Raw genomic sequence first — 14,028 nt, 5'->3', positions numbered from 1 at the left:
AACTCTGCCGTTATGTTAAGCCCGCCCACCGACTCTATACACGATGTGATTGGCCTCACTAGAGTTTGGTTTTTCCAGCTCGCAAGCCTACGGAGAGTTGCTAAACCTACCCTGGCTGCAAATTAAATTTGCTGCCGCTAGGGTGCGTCTAGATTTCTAGGTTATGTCAAAAATACCATTTTAAACTAAACATTGTCATGCTGCAGAGATGTCCTGGCCTATACATCATATTCTACAGACACAAGAAAACTTCTTTGTTTGGTACAGATTATCTCAAAAATCACACCATAATCATTGTAATGTTAATGTTTTTTTTTTTGTGAAAATCATATGGCAGATCTTATCGAAACTGCAATATCAGTCAAAATAACTGCAATTAAAAATCATTCACTTAGTAGATTTGTTATATGGGAGTCACCATGGCTTTATTGGAGTGTCCACCCCCCTGGAACTCAATGGTGCCGAAGGCATCAGTGGGGCTGAGCTGTGTGTGTTTGCTGATCGACCACTTCTCCGACAGGCTGTCATTCTTGGCCAAACGATCTGCCTTATCATTCTGACTGGATGAGATGCCTGGGGGCAGGCCCACATGCTGACCTATCAGACGACCACAACAGCACCTAGGTGAGAGGAGAAAGTGAATGCAAGATTGGTATATTAAACAGTCCTTTACAGAGGATTGGAAATCTTGAGAAAAAAGTCCCACAAGTAGCTCCTAGAGAGTAGGTACTAACAACTATTTTCATAGTAGATTAATCTGCCGATTATTTTCTCGATTAATCGATTAGTTGTGTGGTCTATAAAATGTCACAAAATGGTGAAAAATGTCACTCAGTGTTTCCCAAAGCCCAAGACGACATCCTCAAATGTCTTGTTTTGTCCAAAACTCAAAGATATTCAGTTTGCTGTCACAGAGAAGGGAAGAAACCAGAAAATATTCACATTTAACAAGCTGGGATCAGAGATTTTTTACTTTTATTTTATAAAACATGACTCAAACCAATTATCAAAATAGTTGGCGATTAATTTAATAGTTCACAACTAATCGATTAATCTTTGCAGCTCTAATCGGCAAATAAGATGTAGAGAGAGAGAGAGATTGTGTGTGACAGAGAGGGAGAGATAAAGCGCGAGAGCTGCTATAGTCAATAAGAGGTGAGCATTGAAGAAGTGACAGCTTGTCATCCGACTTTCATCTTCTGATTGGGAGGAGAGGAGGAGAAGGATCTGAAGGCCCCTGCAATCTTTTATGGGCTCTGTCTCTTTGTTTTCGACTCCCTTATGTCCTCCTCTCCTTCCCCCTCTCAGCAACTACAGGAGCTAGCGGAATCTACTTCTATGAATTGTAGTATTCCTACACGAGTACATGCTTATTCAGATGTACTGAAAGCAGCTTTCTGTGTTTTAACGTTACAGGATGGAGTGGGAACCCTGGGAGGAAAGGGAATCAGGAGGCTCTCATTAATCACTTCATGTTTCCGTCATCTCTTACCAAAAGGTACTTTGCCTCCTTCTGCCTAATGCGTCAACACAAGTGTTTTTGACTTAAAAGAGAAATGTTGATTTGACTTGAGGATCATCTCATTACACTCCTCCTGACTTCCATCCACTTTCCTCTGGTTATGCTAATTCTGTTTACCTAACAAACAGTGCCATTTCCTGTGTGTGTGTGTGTGTGTTCCCTTCACTACGGGAAACAACAACAACCTTCGAGCTAGAAAGCTACATGCTGAAAATGGCAACTTTTGATGAAAATTTGGATCGTGCAATAAGGCAGGCCTGCTTGGTTCTTTCAGTGAATGATTGTAAAGATTTACAAAGAATATGTTTACAGTATTAATGCTCTAACTGGGACATTTTGGGACTGATTGGTGGGGATTGCTGTGGATGAAGTACACACGGTGATACACTTGTAAGAGCCAATGAGGTTTAACCATGTATCCAGCTAGTTTAAATAGCTGACAGTACTCATTCCTGCAAACTCAGAATGGCTGAAAAAGGTGACACAGCCCCTCCTTCAGATTGAACTAACATTGTAGGCTAACAACACAATTCGCTGATCTTACGTTAGCTGACAAGCCGACTAGACGACCAGCTTGCTTTCCATTATAATGTTAACGTTAAACATGTTAACAACAACGTTAGAGAAAACACTTATATTGTTGGCAGATAACAGCACTTACCTCAAAACTAATGTCAATGATTGTGATTGGCCAAATGACTCGTGTGACGTATCACCAAAGATGTTTTATTGTGAAGAAGGCCCCCCCCCCCGCAAAATGAATAAATAAATAAAAACTCATCGGATCTACACGATTCACATGGATGACATTTTCCCATTCAAAACTGCAATTTTCGCCGAAAAGCGACTAGTTTGCAGGTATGAGTACTGTATTGTGTGAACAGTTAACTTCATTTAATATTGTAAGTGGCCTTTTCTTTTGCGGGGTGCAAATGTTCCACTAAAACAAGTTCCTTCCTGAGACTATTTTGCAGAGCCACCGTCGCTGCGGCCGGAGCTTAGTGCCGCCCAAGACAACTGTGATTGGTTTAAAGAAATGCAAACAACCCAGAGTGTTTTTTTTCTTTCTCCCGTCCCAAAATGTATCTGTGGTGTAACCAGACCCTGTGGAGATAGGTCTGGCAATGTGAAACTACTGTGACAGTGACTCTGCAGAGGAAAATTAGAGAAACATTGAGATAAGGAGAGCAAAAGTGTCTCTCTCAAAACTACCATTGCATTTTGTTAAAGTGCTCTGATTATTACACGGTTACAGTATTGGACAAGGCCCTAACTACTTTCCCAGGTACACTTTGCTATACTGATAAGCAGTACTCACCTGTGAGGTCAATCTTGACTGTTGCTTAAATTAATAACCTTTTAAAATGTAAAATGTTTCCCTCTTTGTGAACCGGCATGGACCTAAGTTTACATTTGTGGTTTTAAAATGTATAATGTCAGTATTTTTGGCTCATTAGTGTAGAGCATCTAACTGTGATGCAAATAGAGGCCAGCGTGATATTAATCTGAGGCGTGTTTTAAAAGGTCAGTAGTGAAACAGGGCTCTTAATATGCTATATGGGAGGCGGGCTATCACATTAGCTTACTGACTCACTTTTCTCTTTGAAAGCAAATAATGAATATATAGACTTCATTAACCCTTGTGTAGTCTTCCCCGTCGACCATGATGCAACTTTTAGTTTTTCTGGGTCAAAATGTAAAAATAATTCCAACGTTTTGGTCGTCTTTTTCGACACTTTTATCACTTTATTCTTATTCTTCTATAAGTTTATGTCAATATTTTTCTGCGCTTTTTTTTTAAAGCTTTTCCCATGTTTTTGACACTTTATTCAGAGTTTTTGTCACTTTTCCTGTCATTTTTGAAGATTTTCCTGACGTTTTGGTCACTTTTTCCGATATTTTTGTCACTTTTTTCACTTTTTTTCCCTACATTTTTCAACATTCTATTATAATTTTTCTTTGCATCTTATGATGTTTTTGTTGATTTGTTTCTGCGCTTTTTGGCGTTTTTGTGAATTTTCACCCTGTCATTTTGTGTATTGTTTTTCAACATTCTTTTATATAAAAAAAAACAACATTTTAAATGCTATAAAATTGAATAAAACACCCAAATTCAATGAAAGTAGTGAACTGATCATTTATTTAACTTGTGAAAAGCGTTGTAGGGAACCATCCACGTTATTTTGTTTTAAAATTTGATTGAAAGAAACCCACATTTCTGATATAGAAACTTTTTGAAAATGGGTCAGATTTGACCCCCGACGACAACCGGAGGGTTAAACCAAAACATACTTTCTTTATCCTTTGTTTCTTCCACAATTCAAAACAAAAACGACTAGCTGCAATTAAGAATTATGCACAGCAATTACATCACATGTATACACAAAAATGTAATGCATTGAGATTTTTTTCCATTTCCTTCACACGCATGCTTACTCACCTATGGGGGTCTTTGGCGCTCACTATGATACGAACACATTCTCTCTTGCTGAACGCTCTTTCTATCCACGATTTCTGTGCCTGCAGAAATGAAGACAGAAGAACTCGGTCAGTCTTTGTCAGATAATGGAGCTGGGACCTGAGCAAGCAGGAGTGACAGCGGACGGACGGACAGACAGACAGACAGACAGACAGACAGACAGCAGAAACAGGCTCAAATCATGAGCAGACTTGTGTTTGACTGAGAAGTTAACATGAAAAAGAAAGTTTTTTCTTTCTATCCTTCCAGAAACAAGAAGGGTTCTGTTTGTTGAGTGAAATGACATGGTGTGAGCCTTTGTTATGAAGAGACTTGACTCACACTAGTTCTCTGCAAGCAGCAGTCCAGTTATTGGAGCAATTTCACATCCAAACCTGGTTTAAGAACCAAAATCACAACACTTTGGAAATGCACAACCACCACAACACAAACACACACACACACACACACAAACATACAAACACAGAGTAGAGACACTCTGACAGAAATGTTTTATTTTATTCAGTGGGTCCAGCCCAACCGGATGAGATGAAGAGCTAGGAAAGAGAACGCAGATGTTAAATGCAGTGAGGCGGTAAATTATGTCAGAGTTCCAGTCCTTCGAAACTCTCATGAGCAGCCAGCTGAGTGTATGTGGGTTCATTTGCAAGTGTGTGTGTGTATGTCTTTCTATATGTGTGTGCTTTGTGATCCTTTATTGCGTACAGTATAAGGAGACTTCCGCAGCATAATGCAGCTAGGGGACTGGTGTATTCGTAACACCGTGATGCTCTGTAGTCACAGCTGCTGCAGGTCTGAGTGACAGAGAGACGGACTGGAGCCAATTATCCTGCTACAGACCGACCATAAAGACGCTGTAGAGCCACAGAGCTAGGCTGAGGCTGCACACGCAGCACAGGATTAAAGACTGATACACATCTGTGTACTGTAGGTGTTTCCACAGATACATGCACGAATAGGCCTACATGTTTACTATCAAGAAGGATCAATGTACGACAAGAGGCAATATGTTGTATGTACTTTCAGAAATCTTTCTTGAAGCTATTAAGAAAGGAAACTGTATCCAGAACTTTATGATAAAAAAAAATAAGACAAATGTTGATTCTGCTTGTTTCATTCAAAGGGTCACTATAATACGAATGGCAGGAGACCTTGCAGCCTTAGAGTCCCTTCTTTGGTTTGTTTGATATATTTTAGTTGTAGCTGCTTGCTCAATCTTCCCCTTTATTGTGCAATTGAACAGGCATGGGTATTTGCTTTAAACAAAAGTACTGTGCCGCAAAGTGAGTTTTATAAATGCCACCTATCTCATCACTAAGAGAGATTTCCTTCTGGTTTGAGAAAAGAAAATACATAAAAGGGGCACTTATTCCTATTTAACATTTGAAGATCACAAATAGTTAAAGTACTAGTACACTAAATTTGGTTTCCAACAACATTTTTTATCTTGGCAGCCAGAATGGAACACATACTAATCGAGTAAATCAAGACACAAGGCATTGAGGATTAGTAGGCTATGATTAGATTTGCGTGGATAGGCAACCACCAAAACCCTGGAGAACACAAATTCTCGCATGTTAGTTTGCCAAAATTAAAACTTGATTAATCCAACGAGAGTTTACTATAGTCATTTATACTGCAATCAGTGCTTAAAATGGAAAGAAACACAGGAAACACTCTAAATTTGGACTGTGGATGATGCTTTGGCATTTTATCTGCCAACAGACGCAGACTGGAACAGACTTGGTCCAAATTGTTCAATCAGTCATCACGCCTAAATCAAATCGTTATGTGTGTACCCGCCTAAACGGATCAATATCTTTAAGTTTTTTTTTCCCCCTCTCTGTAATAAATACTTTTATGTCTTAATGTATGTTCATTAACTGTGGAAATACAATCCAGTTAGCTGTAGCTGTGTGCTGCAAGATGCATGATGCAAATGTTCGGTTTCTGTGATAATGAATGTCATTTACTTCTTTCTACTCAGCTTTTTGTGGTTCAAAGGTTACACTTCCTGGGTTGACACCACCATTCCAGGAAGTGGACTATGTCTGTGGCAGGTTTTGTGGCGTCGGAGCACAACACAAGAGGTCCAGAATAGGACCGAATGTCACAACGGGACAGTCACAGACAACCAGGAGGACGCACAGCCCAGACTCCCAAACCCACAGCAGAGGCAACACAACAGCCATGGAAACAAAAGGACAGAGCCTTTTTTTTTTTTTTTTTTTATCTGGGAGAGCTGTCGTGGCTCTTCTCCCAGCCAGCAGAGCTGCGAGCTGCTTGTACAGGGCTTTCCCCACCGCCACGGCTACAACAACACACGACCCATCCGCCTGACTGGCCCTGTCACACCACGGCACGCCAAAACCCAAACAGGCTCGGCCTACACACAGGCACACTTACCCTAACACCAGTCTTTCCACGATTAACCATTACTCTTGGGGGCTGGCGGGCTGCTTTTAGAGCTCACCCTGGCCACGATGACTCAGCGGGCCACGACAACGCCCCCAGCCCCATTCTTTCCCTGACATGCTAGAACTGTGTATTCATCCGCCTGCTCATCCTGGGGACAAAACTAGATCCACTCAATGGTAGCAGCAGCAGAGTTTTCTTTTAGATTTGATTAGCATCGACAGGGCTGATGGTTAAATCACAGTCACACAACACTAAAAGCCTTTTTATGTTTTTTTTTAAACCCGTCAAAGAGGGACCCGCAACAGTTTCACCCCAAAGCATCCCAGACAAAGATTTACTTCCCTTTACACCCCATATTTTGCTCTACTCAATTCTGCTTTTCCATCTTTTCTCTTTCCATGGTTTGCACATTCTCTCACACACTCTCGCTCTTCCTCTCACTCTCTCTAGTGCTGCTTAAGAGATTTGACATGGTATGATGAGATGGCACATGGCCTGCGCTCCATTGTGTAATTAACACGCACACACACACACACACACACACACATACACAAAGACACCAGCCGCGTGTTTGTGTGTGTGTGTGTGTGAGGGGTGACTGTGCAGCAAGTGAGCAGCATCTGACGACCTGTTAGGGGTCTTTACTCCCTTACAATCAAACTCTGCAACCTCCACTCTGTCCTCTCTTCCCCCTCCTTTACTATTGTATCTCCTCTTCCTTATTGGCACTGGCAGGTAGCTGAATTGGGAACCATATCCAATCAACTGGCTAATCCCTTTGCTTTCTCCCTTTTCCTCTTCCCTTTTTTTCCCCTCTTTTCCTTTTTACAAACATGAATGACTCGGATTTTATATGGCCATATAGGCAGCCTGTAGCACTTTTACATAAAGCATTTTTTACAATTAAATATTAGTTTTCTTGACACTTTTGTTATGTATCAAGAGTGATACAAGTTATGCTAAGATACCCAAACACTCTCCCTTTGATTTTCTGATACATCTAGTCCAAAAAGTGATTAAAGTGAAATCATCACCTTTACTCTTTGTACAACGCTGCAATAGCATTACATTGTATTTGGTTTTACTGCGATCTCAAAAGAGAAATAACTGCTTCTCTTTCTCGAGTGCATTTCAATTTCTTCTTATGGTTCACTTTGATTTTACACGCAGAATTATCTCATAACTCAGACAGTTATAAAACGTTTTTTAAAGAATCAATGTCAGTAGACAGGAAACACATTCATGATAAATCAGGATGTTCCAAGATAAGGCCACTTTTTTTTGGATGAGTATTACAAAAGATAAGAAATATGTCATGAGAAAGGTCTTCTTAAAACACATTTGATGCAGCTTTTGGGTAAAACAAATCTTTCGATTTGTGGTAGAAGAAGACAATACTGCATTTTCGCTAGTTTGATTAATCTTAAAAAAAAAAAAAAGCATCCACATAAAAACACGAGACTCTAAATACACTACCACTGTAACAAGAGACTCTGGGGATCCAATATCTCAAATACATGACACTGCTTGACATCACATTTCCTTGCTTGGATTTTTCAATCAAAAACAACTGAAGAAGCAAATCAAAAGCAGTAAAGAAAGAGATTGATTTCCACAAATGGAGAACTATTGAGTAAACCAAAAGAATCATCTGCAGTGAAAATTCTTGAGGTTGTTAAAAAGCTTTATCAGAGTAAAACTGTGACGCACACATCTGGTTTTCATGACTCACCTGTAGTATGTGATGGGCTGCATTGTTCTGGCCGTCCCTTCAAAAGCATGGTCGAACGTGGTGTTAGCGGCTTCAAATTAAGATCACTGAACGAAACTAATGAGAGCAAACTTGATCAGGCCACCTCTCAGTCCACTGTCAACTGGTCTACTCTGGGACGATTAGCACTGCTGGTATGTGTGTGTGTGTGTGTGTGTGTGTGTTTGTGTGTGTGTGGAGCTGAAGGTACACACCGAGTTTGCCGCTAATATATTCTTTACCCATGTCTCACAGTCTCCTCCCATCTCCAAACAGCTGGGAGTGTGCATACGAGCCAAGAAATAATAATAAAAATGTACAAAAAATGAATAAAGAAGATCTCACATCATGACACCGCTGGTTAACCAGCTATACGTAACACGACAATAACGTTTGACCGTTCCAAAACATTAAAAAGTCAGTAGACTTTTCCAGAAACACAGAACTACCTGCTGTCCTCCACTTCTCACAAGAACCTCACCTGATTTGGATTCAAATTAAAGGTGGACTGTCAGCCGCCTGTGTGTGTGTGTGTGTGAGAGAGAGTGAGGGAGAGAGAGAGAGAGAAAGAGAGAGAAAGAGGCAGAGATAGGGTGCTTCATCTCCCTGAGCCACATTTCTGTCAGAGATCATGACCGAAGGGGGAGTCTGAATGGCAACAGAGCCTATTAGGTGGAGCAACATGACATTCACCTAGCCTGCTCGCTGTCCTTACTTTGTCCTAAATGGCACACACACAGCAGCACCAACACACACATGCATGCACACTCGCACACGCGCACACACACACACACACACACATTTGTGTACTTGAATTTTTGCCTTTCCTGCTGTTTTTTATTTAAATTTTTTACAGTACAACAAAGGCCGTTTCCTATTTGTTTTCGCTAAAAGGATTAACGGACCTGCACATAATACGGACCAGGTTTAATTAGCAGGAGCAGCGGGGGAAAGCGGGGCGCGTAAGACTGTAATCTGAACTAAATGAAGTCTAACAATACACAAGCAGGAAAAACACAGAAAGGAAAGAGGGTTTACTTTCCAAAAATTGTAATCCTGCTTAATTTAAAACACACACACACACCAACAACACAATGTGAATAAAAAGCAAAATCATCAGGAACAAAAATGCCCCAGATTGAGTTTGAATGAAAGTGTAATGTATTCAGTGTCATGACAGAGTCAGAGTGCACCTGAGTCCAGACAGTCCAGATGCTACAAGGCACCAGAGCCAAAATAAACCACACACACACACACACACACACACACACACACACACACACACACACACACACACACACACACACACACACACACACACACACACACACACACAAGTGCGTCTCACTATCTTTGTGGGGATCCACCATTGACATAATGCATTCCCTAGCCCCTTACCCTAACCTTAACCATCACAACTAAATGCCTAACCTTAACCCTTACCCTCACCCTAACCATAACCTAATTCTATCCCTAACCTACAACCAAGTCTTAACCCTCAAACTGCCCTTTAATGTTGTGGGGTCCAGCATTTTGGCCCCATAAAGCTGTCGGGACCCCACAAGTATACTGTATTCCCGGTTTTTGGACCCCACAAATGTAGTTAAACGAGAACACACACACACACGGTAAGGCAAGGTCATAATTGTCTGAGTCGAGATACTTGTGTTCACGCCTTTACAACAGGATTATGTAGACACCACCAGGGTTTGTGCCAGAGTGTGCTCTGGCGCTGGGAGTGACTATTTACAATAGTACATTTACTAAGCTACTCTATACTATATTATAGATTTACTATTTATGTCGACTGGCCAATCAACTTGCCAATCAACTTGCTCGACATACATATTTTGCCATTGCTTATGTCGAACCCTGTGTGTGTGAGCTGGTTAAAATATGGAAATGAAAAATTAAGCAGAGACATTACTGTTATACAGACGACACATGGTACTCATCAGTTCAGACTTAAGCAAATCTGAAGCCCTACAGATAGTCTCGGAGGAGGGTCTGGCTAGTCCACACAACATTCCGGGACAGGAGAAAAATGTGCTCTGGTTTATTGACATTTCTTTAAACCAATCAGAATCGTCTTGGGCGGTGCTAAGCGCGGGACACAGGTTACGGTGCTGCTGCAAAATAGCCTCGGGAAGGAACTTGTTTTGGTGGAACATGTGCACGTAGGGAGGCGAACGGATGTAATTTGATTGTCGGTTCAAGCTCGGACGATGTTTCCCTAATTGACCGTAGTTTAGAATGCCAACTCAAAGAAAGCGGATGGTGAGGGACATCCGGATGAAAATGAGGCACATCCGGCGGAACCTATAGGCGGCATCGGAACTAGCCTTGCAGTGCCTTGCAGTCGTTCTCTGTTTATGTCTTCTCTCTTCGTCATCTTTCTCCTCTATCAACTCCCTTTGTAACCCCAAACAGCAGCAGCCAAGAGCAAACCATGCACATCATATGTAACCCCAGAGATGGGAAATATTATATGCAATGACCTTCACAAGATAGCCATCTTGGGTAAGTCAATGCATTAGTAAACAACACGAGATTGTGACTCAATGCTTGACCCAGACCTGCAAAGGCCAATGCCAGCATTGTGTAGTTACCGCTTGCATTAAGGATGAGGTCATTGCCTTTAAATGCAATCTTGTCAAGGAGAGAAACCACTTATGCAAGTGAAATAGCATTCGCTGAGCTGAACACACACACAAACACTGGGTTTGTCTTGCTGGAGGGTAGCCGGCATGCATTAGTATGGGCCACGCACACATTACAATCTCGCTCTCGCTCTCTCTGACACACACAAACACACAGAATGAGTTTTCCACTTCTTTCAGCATTTCACAGCTTAAGAGAGATTTAAAGTATAAACCAAAAAATGGCGACAGAGAAACAGAGCAGATTTAAAGGGGCGACTTAATACTGTACGCGTGTGTGAATGTGTGTGTTCTCATGGGTCAAATGTGTTCATTTTGACCCTATTAGTCAGCAGATTGAAGGCTCCCTGTTGGTCTCCTAAGAACAAAGTGCAGACTGTAAGCTGAGCCGCAGTCCAAACCAACATTTCCCACCTCTACTCAGCAACTCTTCTCCGGTCTGGTTGCTAAAGGGGCAAACACACAACACAAACAGGTGCAGACTGCCTCAGCCCAAAGTAGCTTTTCCACCACTCAACTGTGCACAATTTCAAAATGGCCAATACACAAGATAACCAAGTGCAGAATGGGGGTTCTCCTCTGGTGTGTTACACCGGATAAAAGCCTCAATCCCAAACAACCTTTTCCACTTCTAGTCCTCCAGACAGCAGCAACTTGTTCAAGACACAAGATAACCCAGTCAAAGCATCCTCATGAACGGATTCATATTATAATCGTACGAAATTAGCCGACCACCGGCTGGTCACGTGATGACCGGTCACATGACAGTTAAGTTTAGCGGTCTTTAAAGTTGCGTTTAGCAAAAGGTGTCTTTAAGCTCGGTAGGGCTGCAGCGATCGATTCTTTTAGTAATCGAGTATTCTACCGATTATTCCATTGATTAATCGAGTAATCGGGTAATAAATACTTTTGCTTTATAGTAAACAGCAATAGTAAATATACAAAAGAGAGGTTTCCTTTTTAGAAAAAGCTATATTTTGCATTTCCTAAATTGCATACAATAACAGGGATAGATGCTAATATTGTTAAGCACCGGCCGCATGGGCCACAAAGCCCTTTAATCTGTTAGCCTAAGTACATTTTTGGTGGCCCAAATGTTAATCTTTCTCACGCCCTTCCCCTTCATGCCTCTGGCTCTTTGCACTGGATATGCAAAAGAGCTGTTCACTAACCCGAGTGTACATGTGACGGTCCAAAGCTTACAGCAGGTCCATTCAACTATACTGTCATCATCGGCATGGACCGATGATGTCATTCATGTGCGTATTAAGTAACCATGAGGATTTACTGCTCCAGTGGGGAGGGGCTGGTTTGTCTCCGGCAGCAGCTAAGTTTACAAGAATTTGTCAAAATTTCAAGATTCGTAGCAAACTAAGTTTAGCTTGTTTGGAAATCATGACTATTTGCAGAGTTGCGTGCTGTAGTTGTGTAAAACAGCGCGGTGGACGAGAGCAGCAGCCGTTTAGGTTACCTTGTGTCGGGTTCGTTCCGTGGAATGGATGATTTCTACTGAGATGATGTAGCATTGACGCTATGCTATTGTGGTAAGCTAGTTTGATTTTACGATTTTAGACATACTGTACAGAGTTTTCGTTTCTTTGCAGCTTTAAATGATCCCAAACTTTCTGTTGCTTTTTCTTGCCTGTGTCTTCTCTTAGCCCATCACTATTTTGGCTGCCTCCCTTCATTTTCAATCTGCGACGTCAGTCTCGTGTCCACAGAAGCGTCAGCCCGTTGTGCGCTAGTAATAATCATCCGTGCGGAAACACAGTAAGCACAGTAAACGTTAGTTACATTGAGTAAACGATGCTTTGAGGCAAAGAATTTTGAGGATTCGAGGATTTTTGATCATCGATTTTTTCGAATTAAGGAATCGTTTCAGTCCTAGAGCTGGGTGCGAAGCACCGTGAGCTGCCGGTCGTTTTAGCAGCCGCAATTGCTAGTTGAGTTTAGCCGACAAAAAGTGAGCTTCATGCGGCACCGACAGTTAAAGGTCCCATGGCATGAAGATTTCACTTTATGAGGTTTTTTAACATTAATATGCGTTCCCCCAGCCTGCCTATGGTCCCCCAGAGGCTAGAAATGGTGTAAACCGAGCCCTGGGTATCCTGCTCTGCCTTTGAGAAAGTGAAAGCTCAGATGGGCCGATCTGGAATCTCGAAGCAAAGCATGGAAGTTGGTCAAGGCCACACCCGCCACCCTCCAACTTGCCCCCCCCCTTCTCCTCCTCAATAGCATTTAACACAAAAATGGCACATCCTAAGGAAAGCTCATTTGGGACTGGCTCTAATCTGTAATTCTGCACCAAGGTTGAATTTTGGGAAAGAGACTTCAGATACAGTATTAGGGGACCACTAAGGTCTATATAAAAGAGACTTCAGATACAGTATTAGGGGACCACTAAGGCCTATATAAAAGAGTATTCAGATACAGTATTAGGGGACCACTAAGGCCTATATAAAAGAGACTTCAGATACAGTATTAGGGGACCACTAAGGCCTATATAAAAGAAACTTCAGATACAGTATTAGGGGACCACTAAGGTCTATATAAAAGAGACTTCAGATACAGTATTAGGGGACCACTAAGGTCTATATAAAAGAGACTTCAGATACAGTATTAGGGGACCACTAAGGTCTATATAAAAGCATCCAAAGAGCACCATGTCATGGGACCTTTAAGTTTAGACACCAAAACAACTAGTTAAGGTTAGAACAAAGATCGTGGTTTGGATTAAAACACTCCTGGGATAAAAACACGCGTTTCCTGGGAGAAAATCGTGTGTTTACCCTCAGACGCAAACTCCACTCTACAGGTAGAAAGCCCTTTGTTGTACTCGACCCCGACTTCTTTCCTATGTGGTCCAGAGCACTATTATGCATTGGTAGTCAACGTGGTGCATACAGCAAAAAATACGTCGAATTCATACGAATTACAGTGCATTACTTTTTCGTAGCTACAGTATATGTACGAATAGTTCATGAGAACAGCCTGACCCAGTGTAGCCCAAACTAACCTTCTCACCTCTCTATTCGCGATGTAGTGTAAAATAAATTAAAGGTAAGCAGCACATATACAAACATATACTAAGAATATTCATCTTTTCATAATACCAGTGACAGAAAGACTCATAAACACTTGATTTAGAGTGAAGACTCCTGAGGCAATTGCCCACAATTTCATCATGCTCTCTATGTCG

At 41.6% G+C, this 14,028-nt stretch overlaps 1 protein-coding gene across 7 annotated transcripts in view; it reads right to left on the bottom strand.

Annotated features, from left to right (window-relative positions):
* trpm3 (transient receptor potential cation channel, subfamily M, member 3) overlaps positions 1-14,028 on the bottom strand; it is a 192,624-nt gene that overhangs the window by 85,562 nt on the left and 93,034 nt on the right. For 6 of the 7 annotated variants that reach the window (XM_039803041.1, XM_039803036.1, XM_039803042.1 and 3 more), the window contains 2 exons: positions 3,963-4,042; positions 419-620 (listed from right to left, as the gene is read on the bottom strand). In XM_039803041.1, coding sequence (XP_039658975.1) covers positions 419-620; positions 3,963-4,042 — 282 coding nt within the window. Of the gene's footprint in view, positions 1-418; positions 621-3,962; positions 4,043-6,407; positions 6,493-14,028 lie in introns of those variants that run through there. The other variant, XM_039803039.1, reaches the window with a different exon arrangement.

Source organism: Perca fluviatilis, chromosome 6 (genome assembly GCF_010015445.1).
Source record: "Perca fluviatilis chromosome 6, GENO_Pfluv_1.0, whole genome shotgun sequence".
Classification (NCBI taxonomy): Eukaryota; Metazoa; Chordata; class Actinopteri; order Perciformes; family Percidae; genus Perca; species Perca fluviatilis.
This window is presented reverse-complemented; position numbering and strand designations above follow the sequence as displayed.